Below are 12160 nucleotides of genomic sequence, written 5' to 3'. Positions count from 1 at the left end.
TATTGGTCCATTTTTTAAATTAAAGTAAATTTATTGCTGTCCCTTGTGTTATTTTCAGCCATGCTTCATGCTGTTAAACTCACATGTGTAAAGGGCCTTCATGGCCACTTATGCTGAAATTTAAACTTGTTTTTTTTTAACGTGGTTAACGAAAAAAAGGAAGCAGACAGATATTGCTAAATGGAGTGTGAACTAACTACACCACTCAACATTCACTGGGGAATTAAATTAACCTGATCACAACAGCACAGAAAATGCCTCTTAAATACCACCTGGAAGCACAAAAGTGACCAGTCAGTTTCCAACTTCCTCTACTAGCCAGCCTGCTGCTGGGTGCAAAAGTATCAAAACAACAGCGTTGAGGGTCAAGGTGGGTGAGATAATATGTTTTATTGGACCAACTTCTGTTGGTGAAAAGAGAGACAAACCTCACCCACCTTGTCTCTCTAATACCTTGGGACCAACACGGCTACAATAGCACTGCATACAAAAAGAACTTCCTTTTCTTAATGTGTCTGATCAAAAATCCAAGATTCAAACTAAACCCCTATATTTGAGATGTGAACTATAGAACATATAATAACTACTATGGACTGACCTTAAACTAGGGTGACCAGATGTCCCGATTTTATAGGGACTGTCCTGATATTTGGGGCTTTTTTTTATATGGGCTCCTATTACACCCCACCCTCTGTCCTGATTTTTCACACTTTCTTTCTGGCCACACTAAAGTAAACACAGTACCCAAACACTCTCAAACTCGAATTCAGATCAGAATTTAACTACTGACAGCCTCTATCTATATAACAGGCTAATCCAGATGCTGGATCAAAACACCTCCAGATTTTCAGAAGGGTGATTTAAAATCCGGATGCAAATTTTGCAGCTTGGACCATTTCTAATTTTTCTCTGTGTTTCTGTGGAAGGGAGGAAGAAGATTCTTTATGCTCTAGTGAACTTCCCATTCCACTCTGAAGTTAGAAAAACAAGCAGATGCTGTCTTATTATTTTGTACCAGCAGATTTCAAAACATGTTTTTAAAGCTGGAAAAGGCAGTTAAAATATGTGAGGGTTTTTTTGCTCAAATTCAAAGGGATGTGGAGCATAAATCAGCTCTACTGAATGGTCAGTATTGAAAATATCACTCATCTTCCAACCTAAATAAAGCTGTGTCATCAGTTCTATTGTAAACCCACTTTTCTCAGACTTCTAACTCAGGCCTTGATCCTGCAACTGGATCTCTGTATCCACGCAGAGCTCCACTGACATCGAGGGGATTTCGCCAAGCCATGAAAGTCCATCCAAGTGGGTCCAATTGCACAATCAGACTATTCTTGTTAATATTTGCTCTGCACTGAAACTTCCCAGCGCCTGGAAGTAAATGTTATTTATTTATTTCTATTTCATCATTTTTATATTAAAAATTTAAAGGTGCAAACGAACCAAAAAGAAATGCATATACTAGCATGAGCACAATAGGTTACAATGAAACTGGGAAAAATATAAATGAATATGTTGAAAGAAATATGATTATAAAAGAATGCTGCTTTCCACTGCCTTTATTATGGATTTACCCAAATCCCATTATATAAGCAGGCAGTTGTATTCTGCCTATGCTGAAGCTTCTGAGAGCAGGACAATGCAGGAGTTTCTTTCTACCAGAAACAAACTGTACCACTAGACCAGTGTTTCCCAAACTTGAGATGCCACTTGTGTAGGGAAAGCCTCTGGCGGGCCGGGCCGGTTTGTTTACCTGCCCCGTCCGCAGGTCCGGCCGATCACGGCTCCCACTGGCTGCAGTTCGCTGCTCCAGACCAATCTGGGCTGCTGGAAGCGGCGGCCAGTACGTCCCTTGGCCCGCACCTCTTCCCGCAGCTCCCACTGGCCTGGAGCAGTGAACCGCGGCCAGTGGGAGCCGCGATCAGCCGGACCTGCAGACGGGGCAGGTAAACAAACCGTCCCGGCCCACCAGGGGCTTTCCCTACATAAGTGGCGTCTCAAGTTTGGGAAACACTGCACTAGACTATATTGCCTGTCTGAAGGTCCATCAATGCCCTAAACACTATATGTCCCTTGTTAATGCTATCCTTAGGATGAAGGAAATACCTGGGACAGTATTCACAGGAAAACCATAGGACTTACTGGAGCTGCAATTTAGCCTTCAAGTGTGTACCCACTATAGGGTCAATAAAAATGATTACAATCTCTACCAATTATGCATCGAGTGCTGCCACATACTGTCAATTTTTTAAAAGATGATATATTAAAAAAATCTGGGTCATCTTTTGTAGGAGTGCTGACCTTTAAAATGCTGCCTTCACTCTTTTTAAATGACATTTAATCATCTGCCATTGTTATCAGATCTGGTAGAAGTGAGGTATAACACTTCGTTTCTTGAACCCTCACACTGCCACGGGTAGTATGCATGCAATAATAGCGACTCAAGCTAGCTCTGCTTAGGAATCACAAAATCAAAAATTTTTAATTTCTTGTACTAAACCCCCGGCTTTTTCCCCCAAGCAAGTTACCACGGCTCCATGGGCTAGTCACAACAGACACAGTTACTACTAGATAAATCACACAAAACTGGGGAAACAGGCTGAGAATCTTAGCCTTCCACTCCTAAACCATAGACCTAGACCACTTGAGCTAAAGGAGAATTTCCTTAACTAGGAGTAGTAATAGATCCTCTACCTTTCCTGTAGAGCAGCCAATAGAGAGTAACATCACACATTCACAGAGCGAGAGAGAGAGAGGGAGAGAGAGAGTAAGTATTATAAAAAATTAGTTTTGTTTTATTGGGATCATAGCCTTTATCATAGCCAGGATCCATTACTACTCAGCTTTCTACAATTCCAAGAAACAGGTTTTGGAATACAAAACAAAGAGATGACCCCTACATACACACAATGGGAAACTCCTGGGTGACACATTTGTACTGCCAAAGGGCCCCTTCCTCTAGATCTCCCACTGTATTTTGTCTTGCCTGTCTGTTTAGATCATGAGTTCCCTGGGACAGAGACCATCCATTCTTCTGTGTTTTGTTGGAGCTATTGATGCTTAGCAAATAAAGATAAAATAATGTATTAATAATAGGCAGATAGAGCCTTACGGGATGCTTGAGTGATAAAAAAAAAACCTGTAGGGAAAATTTCCTCCTGACCCCAAATCAGGAAGGCAGTTTGACCCCATGCACATGAACAAGAATCACCATGAGTAAGAATCTAAACACACAGACACCCTGAAATACCAATGGGATCCAAGTAACTCTCTGTGATTTTTTCTCCTAATTTCCCAGCAGTTTGACCACCAAAGAGCCATTAGATGGGGATCACTTGCAAGAAAAATTGTTTTTAAAAAGATGCCCATAGTCCACATCTAAAAATGTGGGTATACCTAAGTATCTCAATTCGCACACACAAGGGCATATGCACATTGGATATTTGAGGATGAAAATAGGTACTTAAAGGTCTAAAAATGTATATGTGAAATTACTGAGTCTGCAGACACAAACTAGGCATTTTCACATGTACATACCTGGTTTGTAAAAGCATAATCATGTTTGCAGTGCATGCAAATTTAATCATGCAAATAAATGTGCAAAACATCAGCAGTCTTTTATTTTTACATCTGGCCATACAAGGGACTTGAACTGGTGCTGACCTAGAAGTGAAAACCTCTGAGCTTCATTATCAAATATACCCTGATCTACCCAAGTTGCCCTTTTAAATTATTTTCATTAAAATCCAAATGGCTCTTTCTCATTATATTTGAGTACCAAAGAAATAAAATAGGAGTCCAATAGTTTAAAATGCATTTTTGCACTGTTCCAGCTCTTAAGGCTTTGTGCTTTAAGTGGAATTTTTGCAGGTCATTAGTTTATAATGTGAACCGGTGCCTTTGGGTATTCTGAAAGGGAAAAAAAAAAGCAACCCAAATTATTTTGTTTAGAAATGCAGTTTCCTGGACTGGTACAATCATTTATTTCAGCTAGAACTTCAGATACGTTTTATACACACATTTAGAGTCAGATGCTGTGTTGAGAACCAAGGTGAATGAAGTACATGCTGTGGCTTTCTGCAAGCTGCATAGCAAGATGCACCCTGTGTCTTGGATCTGAGCTGTCCCCAGTGCAACAGCTGTACATAAAGAACTTTGTTTCAGGCCAGACCCTAGTATTAACCCTCTTATCTGATCCCCCCAGTGTCTCACCTTCTCTCTGGTTTTCTGGGAGTGGGAAGGCTGGCATGGGAGCACTGCTGAGACCGTTTCCACTCCCCCAACTGCGTTTTCTACTCTAGTGCCTGTGAATGACAAGGCTCTAGTGCCTGACAGACAAGGACAGAGCAGGGTTCTGAGTGCCAATCAATGGAGCATGCCGCATGGTGTAATTGGAAAATATTCTGCTTCTGGAATAAGATGAAGATATCACTCTTAATAGAAAGTGGTGGTCAAGAGCAATGTAATTGGGGAATATTAAATTGGCATACTCATTTTGTAAGGCTGATTTAAAGAACCCAGGGGTGCAGTTTTTACCAGTGATGAGCCTGAACTGTAGAGTTTGAAACCAGATCTGCACTTCGCTAGAGTTTGTGGGTGTTTGGATCTCGGAGACAGTTTCAGCTCCACCTGCTATGCTTACTTCATTCAGAAAGCATGGCTGTCTGAAAGAAACACTTTAGTCTTTCATTCACTACAGGGTCTTCCTTCACTTTAAATCCTTCCTTATCAATTGTCGATCTAAGTTATCCATATGACCAGCTCAGTGCATAACACAGATTGCAGAACACATGTAATCAGCACTTATAATGCCAATCAGACTGCCTGAATAACACAACCATGAGTAAAGAAATTTTTAGTAAATTTTACAGCAGAGAGGCAGGGAAAAAAACCAGTAAGTCTCAGAAAGGTCACCAAATAATATACGTTTTTCTACATCATACACAGGAATAAAGTGGAGGTGCTGAAAGATGAGACCCGGGGATGAGGGGTTCGAGAGAGAGCCCACCACACATTCACCCTGCAGCGGCAGCTCTTGTACCGCAGGGCTGGGCCTTGTGACTTGTCTTACTGGGTCACGGTGCCACTCATGTTTGGCCCCCACCCTCACCCCTCAATAAGTGGAGATGGAGTAGCAGACAGGCTGAACCTGCGTCCCTGTGCACCAGTTCGCAACGTCATTTGGTTTGGGGGCCTAATCAAATGTGTGTTTAGCAGCCATTTTCAAGATTTCACAATCTTTACAGTGGCCATGGAAAGCATGAATTTGAATAATCTCCATGTCAAAATCATAGCCCTAACCATGAGCCACAAGGCATCTTTTATTATTGTGTATCTTCCTTGGACTCTTTATCTTTCTTGCATTCAAATTTTTGGTCCCCTCCTTATTAGCGATAAACTCAAGACAGGTATTGAATCACCCAATAAAATCTAACTAATGTGGTCAAAATTGATCAAAATAAAGGAACAAAGTTTTGCTATTTTTATTAACATTTTTCCTGAGGGGTTGATCAAATCAATCAGAAAGTCAAATCAACTGGCAATTGAATTCAGTGAAATGCACTATACTTTGTGGTCAACATTTTCAAACATGGGGAAACTAAATCCATATTCAGGCATCTACATAACAATGATCTGATTTCAGAGGTGCTGAACACCCACAGCTTCCACTGACATCGCCCAGGGTTGGAAATTCTAGCCTGCACTCTTCCAAGCAGCCTGCAATCTTCCACCTTCCTACACTCACTGAGCTGCATGCGCAACAAAAATTCAGAACTTCTTATACAATACACATCTAGCCTTATGTCAAGACCAACAGCCTATAAACTAAGTGAAGTAAAGTTGTGGATAGCAGTGTGGTTGTGAATTCCACTCGCACTGTATCTGAAAAACACAAAAAACCTGGCCAACCTATTATCATTTCACTAGTACCTGGAGACCCCAACCAAGACTGAGACCTCATTGTGCGAGGCACTGTACATACAAAGAGAGAGAAACAGAGTCCCTGCCCCCAAGAGATTATAATCTAAATAGATATGGCAAACAAAAGGTGGCAGGGGAAACTAAGTCACAGAGAGTTGAAGTGACTTGCCCAAGGTCACACAGTAGGTCAGTGGCAAAACCAGGAAAGAACCCAGGTGTCCTGACTCCCAGTAGAGCGCCCTATCCACTAGACAACACTGCCTCTCTTTATGCTTACACTCTTCCTTTCTCAATGTAATTTGTTATGGGAAACTTTAGAAGCAGACATACCTTTCCAAAGATAAGTGAACGTGCTGAGAAATTCTTCATATGTCTGCTCCTGGCTATTAATAAACTGATCAAGGACACTGTTGTTTGACGGTTGCTTTTCCATCATCCATGACCATGACAATCAAACAGGCATACCTTTTCTAAGAGGATTCCTCTGTAATGAAAAATGGGAGAACCATATATAATAACAAAACCATTTTTATTCTTCAGGCAGAAAACAAATCAGAGGGTCTTTTAACTTCAGAGGAAGTTTCTCTAGTTAGCATAGTACAGGTGAGCACTGGAATTCAGAGAATCAGCTATTTCTCTCCTTCTGTAGGCCGTGATTACTTCATTAGGGTTCTTGGAAGGCACAGGGGAAGGCATTTGTAGGATTAGGGCCACAGTTATTTCAGGTGCATTTAGGTGACAAATAAGTGGCCTATTTGAATCCTGGGAGAAAGAAGGTGTCTATCCATAGAACAGGTACTGTGTAGGCAACGCAACAGTGCTTGTGTCTCCCAGAATGTCCTACCAACATGCTTCCACCCTGTTCAGGAGGGACCATGTCTAAGGGTACATCTACACTACAGCGGGGAGTCGATTTAAGATACGCAAATTCAGCTACGTGAATAGCGTAGCTGAATTTGACGTATTGCAGCCGACTTACTCCGTTGTGAGGACAGCGGCAAAATCGACTTCTGCCGCTTTTTGTCGGCGGCGCTTACTACCACCTCCGCTGGTGGAGTTAGAGCGCCGATTCGGGGATCGATTGTCGCGTCCCGACGGGACGTGATAAATCGATCCCCGAGAGGTCGATTTCTACCCGCCGATTCAGGCGGGTAGTATAGACCAGACCTAAGTAATTCAGTAACACTGCCTGTCCAACCCTTGATTTCTTTGCTGAGAGGGTGCCACTTAGCGCTAGTTGTGGTGCCGGATTTTATGATAGGGACACCTGTACACAGGGAACTTGGACTGAATCCACCAGCTCATTTCATAGGTGCATCTTGTACTATATTCTCAAAGCCACTAAACCCAAGCTTTGGAAGAATGTGATATTACCTTATTATTTATTTGTATTGACGCAGAACACAAAGGCCCCAATCAGCACAAGAGACACATTGTGGAAGGCAAAGAACAAATGCCGAGAACTACGGGACCTCGACTGACAATGCTCTGCTGTCTCCAGGAATTTAACGCTCTGACTAGACAGCTGCAGCATCCAACTGATCTTGACTTTCAATAGGGCATAAGGAAAGTGACGGCCCCTGAGACAGTTGCATTTCAATTACATCGTTAATGTTGTTGTACAGTGCTTCAAAGTGCTATGTATTATTATGGAAATTCAGTACATATAGGACCAGGCTAGCGTGCACACATACATAATTTCTACCCATTACTGCAGTCCCACACTCAAGTGGCCAGGTGGGAGCCTAGCTGTGCATGTGTAACTACCCAGTTTATATACACAATTTTTATAGATGTGTATGCATATTAAGCGTGCAATTACACACAAATGTCTTCACGCTGCCCAGGGCTTCTTGCCTTTTGGAAATACAGTCTTTAATTTACAGGAGCACTAAGAAACAACTTTAGAGGTGAAAACCTGCTCCGCTGAAGTCAATGGCAATATTACCGTTGATCTCAGTGGGACTATGTTTATTTATCCTTTTATTTTGGATTTGCAGTTAAAGCAGAATGAACCCGGAACATCCAAACCACAGCATCAAAATAAACCATGAATTCTAACTCTGTCGTGCTGTTGATTGTCACAGGAGGTGATTGTTCTGAAGTTTAAAATAAACCAAAACACATAGAGTCCAAAACACAGAACTTTAAGTTTCACTAAAAACAAGCTAATATTAACCACTCTAGGCACTGACCGAGCAGATAATCATTTACCAGACGGACAACGTGGTTTATGCAAATTCTAGTGGTTTTCAAGAGGAAGCAATGCTTTGTTTTATATTTTCATCACTGTTCAGTTATTAGTGTCACTACTCTAAGTAAATTTCACTGTGCGAACGGCTAAGACTTGTAAGGACTTATGAAAGAACCTCATTTGTTAATCTGTTAATCTAAGATCTAAATACTAATGACAATGCTTTGCCCTTCTGCAGCACCTGCTAGCTAAGGATTTCTAAGTGCTTTACAAACATGAATGAATCCAACTCACAACCCTCCTGGGTGGTAAGTGCCAAGAAATATTATCCCCCTTTTACAAACGGTGAAACTGAGGCACAGAGAGTTAAAGTGATTTGCCAGTGAGCTAGTGGTAAAGTTGGGAATACAGCCAAGATCTCCTAATGATCCTTTGCTCTATTATGTGCTAGTATAGGGATCAGCAACCTTTGGCATGCAGCCCATCAGGGAAATCCACTGGTGGGCAGGGATGGTTTGTTTACCTGCAGCATCTGCAAATTCGGTTGATCGCAGCTCCCACTGGCCGTGGTTCGCCTTTCCAGGCCAACGGGGGCTGCGGGAAGCAGCGCGGGCAGAGGGATGGAACGGCGAACCGCGGCCAGTGGGAGCTGCGATCGGCCAAACCTGCGGACACTGCAGGTAACCAAACTGTCCCGGCCCGCCAGCGGATTTCCCTGACGAGCCGCAAGCCAAAGGTTTTCAATCCCTGTGCTAGTATCTTAGACCAGTGATTCCCAACTTTTGGGGGCAACTGTAACTCTTTACCAAACTATAACTCCAGCTGTGCTCATCAGTGACTTTCCCATCCAGCAGGCTCTGCAACCACTCTTCCTTAATGATCAGCTTGAATTCCAGTCTTTGTGCTGGCTCTTAGACCAGGGCCCCTGCCCATCTCTCACTCACTTGTGTACTCGCTAACTTGTAACAGAACTTGAGAGGCTCTAAATGCTGGAACTGGAGCCATCTCAGCTCAGTTGTAAGTGCGAACATTCCCTGCTGAATAACAGGCAGGGTAGCAATGGCACACCAGGATTCGACACAAAAAGCTGGGCCTTGGTTTTATAATTAAGGTTGGAGAGAAGATGCAATGTTGACCTCCAGGTGCGGATGTCCAGCCAAATACCAGGGGTAAAGTCTGGAACCCTAATCTCTTCAAGAGCCAGTCCTGGATACTGGCATTTATACATGCACTATAGGGAGAAAACCCACTGAATCTATTGCTGCTTCTTAATGACATGAGAGAAAATTTCCCAGTGGTTTTCCAGGCTTGGCAAACAGTCACTTTCTCAAGTTTTGAAAGTCTCTCTGCAGAAGAATGGACCAGATTCTGCTCTTGGTTACAGCAGTGTAACTGTGGAGTCAGTGGAGTTGCTCCAGATGTACACCAGTGTAAATGAGACCAGTGTCTGGCCTTAGCTATGCTGAAGAGTGAAATATAGTTCATCTTGGCTAAGGAAATAAAATAAGTGCTGTAATCTGTATAATTCATAGGGTGAATTTCCTTTTACAGTTTTTGAAAACCACAAAAGCGCATTACAGAACAAAATAATTAGTTATACGGTTGATAAATCCTGAGATGGGAGATAAAAAACCCACCTCCTTTTCATTTATTGTCACCTATATGTATATTTTACCCCTGCTGATGTGTGTTAGGGTTTTGCTATTTTATTTCCGGGGTCTATTGCAGGCCTAGTAACATTAGGAGATGGTGACTAGGAAGAATCAGGTGGATTCTTTATAGAAGCATAAGGTTCTATCAATCATAAAAAATCTCCAGTTTTCCACACCATGAAATATGCAAATCGCTTTGCATGCGGATTCTACACCCAAATGGTCTGTTCATTCTAATTCTAGTCACTCTGGAGAAGTTTTGGGTTCTATGTTGCATGGGTCTGGATGATAAGGGTTGAGACTTGGTGGATTATTAGCATTCTTGAAATAGACAAGTTGTACATGGCTGGAAATGTGTTAGGAAAACTGTCCCAACACTATCTACCTACGTTCTTATACTGGCACATTTTTACTCCATTGTGGCTTCCTGCTGCATCGCTTCTACACCAGTCCCATGTCTCTCTTAAATAAAGACCAGCAGTTGTTTCAGACTGTGTCAGCCCTGTGCAGAAATTTTGTGGTGCAAACAAGGGAAACCAGGCTGACCAGCAAACTCTCATTTTCGTTTTTGAACTAACCCATATCTGAACCCTGCTTTCCAAAAGCTAAAGGCTAGTGCATTCATGCAATTCACAATATACAAGAGGCACCCTAGCTGAACTCATATCAACAAAGCAACTGAGTTTCTCTTAGCTTAGCATTCTGGATCTCCTAATGCTTGAGAATCCTTCAGGATTTCTACGTTTGATGTGGCCATATTTCTCAGGATGTGACTTTTTAAGGATTCGTTACACTGTGGTACCTCCACCCAAATCTAGAGGAAAAGAGACAATATAGAACCAGAAAACTGGCAGGGACTAAAGTCAATTTTTTGTCTTGCAGAGGAGAGAATCAGACTGAAGGAAGAATAGGGGCATATAGACCTTTCAAAGGAGGATGGCTGAGTAGTAAGGTGCTCAATGACAGTCCTGAAAGACCTGGGTTTGAGTCTTGCTCAATCTCACAGTGAAAGGCCACCTCCAGTTCACCCAGCTGTAAAACAGATACCTGACCTATTGGGCTAGGGCAATCAAAGGCAGTTGGACGTGATGCTGGCTACATCATTCCCTTGTGTACTGTTAGCTATGACATGGAGGTGCCTGAACTGCATCAGCCTGATGAGCCCTTGGCTTGGGGAAATTTTGACTGCTAGGTCACCAGTTCAAATCTAGCTCAGGTTGATATCAACCAAAAGGCACTGTCACATGACAGCTGTTTGGCTGCCTATGTAAAAGATGTTGGTGAATTAGTCCAATTCCTAGTGGATCTGATGTCTGCTGTCGCTAACAGTCTCAATAATGAGAACAAGGCCTGAATGGACCATGGTGACTGATATCATCCCTTTTCTCCCCAGAGGCGGTCCCTCCAATACATCAAAAGAGTTATGAAGTTTCTCCTTGGGGGAAGAGGATGTCAAATCCTCCTGAATCCTTTCCACTTGTTAGAAGCACTGGAGGGAAAGTATAACTGGGTTCAAAAAATAATTAGGTAAGTTCATGGAGGATAGGCCCCTCAATGGCTATTAGCCAAGATGATCAGGGACGCAACCCCATGCTCTGGTGTCCCTAAACTTCCAATTGCCAGAAGCTGGGACTGGATGACAGGGGATGGATCAGTTGATAATTGCCCTGTTCTGTTCATTCCCTCTGAAGTATCTACACTGGCTCCTGTCTGAAGACAGGATACTGGGCCAGGTGGGCCATTGGTCTGACCCGGTATGGTTGTTTTTACATTCTTATGAATAGTAACAGAATATGAGTTTCTGAAAATGATGTGTTTAAGCAGAAACCAAATTTTTTTCTTTTAGAAAAATTTGCATTCCTTTCCTGCTCATCCATCCATTACAGTAATGAGGTTACTTCAGGCTATCATTCATTAAGGCTTGCTGATCATCAGCAGATTGTGCAGAATCAATTTTATTTCCCAAAATGTAGTCTTCCTCTCAGCTGTTTAAACCAAACCAGAGATGTCTGCAGTGTATCCCAGAGGCAAGCTGGCTGAGTATTAGCATGATTTCAATTACACAGTTATTAATTCCATTAAAAAATGAAAAATGTAGTAGCTATGAAACATGGACTTCTTGTTTTATACAGCATTTCTGAGCAAGTCATTATTATTTTTTTAAGTGATATTTTTTAAACCAGTGAAAGCAAAATGAACTTACGAACTTATAAACTGAGAAAGCAGCAGTGCCTAACCGCACATAGAAAAACCCTACATAATTCTACTGTTCAGAAATAAATATTCCACTACTGCGTCATGTGGTATCGTCTTTTTGATTATCATACAAAGGGGAAAATCACATTCCAATGCTGGGAATTTGGATCTGTCAACAATCATCCTCAATAAAAAC

At 42.1% G+C, this 12160-nt stretch overlaps 1 protein-coding gene across 2 annotated transcripts in view; it reads right to left on the bottom strand.

The window, feature by feature from the left end:
* Positions 1-12160, bottom strand: part of IFTAP (intraflagellar transport associated protein) — a 72248-nt gene that overhangs the window by 46465 nt on the left and 13623 nt on the right. For both annotated transcript variants that reach the window (XM_054025631.1, XM_054025632.1), the window contains exon 2: positions 6253-6406. In XM_054025631.1, coding sequence (XP_053881606.1) covers positions 6253-6358 — 106 coding nt within the window. In that variant the 5' untranslated portion in view covers positions 6359-6406. The remainder of the gene's footprint in view (positions 1-6252; positions 6407-12160) is intronic.

The sequence above is a fragment of the Malaclemys terrapin genome, chromosome 4 (assembly GCF_027887155.1).
Source record: "Malaclemys terrapin pileata isolate rMalTer1 chromosome 4, rMalTer1.hap1, whole genome shotgun sequence".
Taxonomy (NCBI): domain Eukaryota; kingdom Metazoa; phylum Chordata; order Testudines; family Emydidae; genus Malaclemys; species Malaclemys terrapin.
This window is presented reverse-complemented; position numbering and strand designations above follow the sequence as displayed.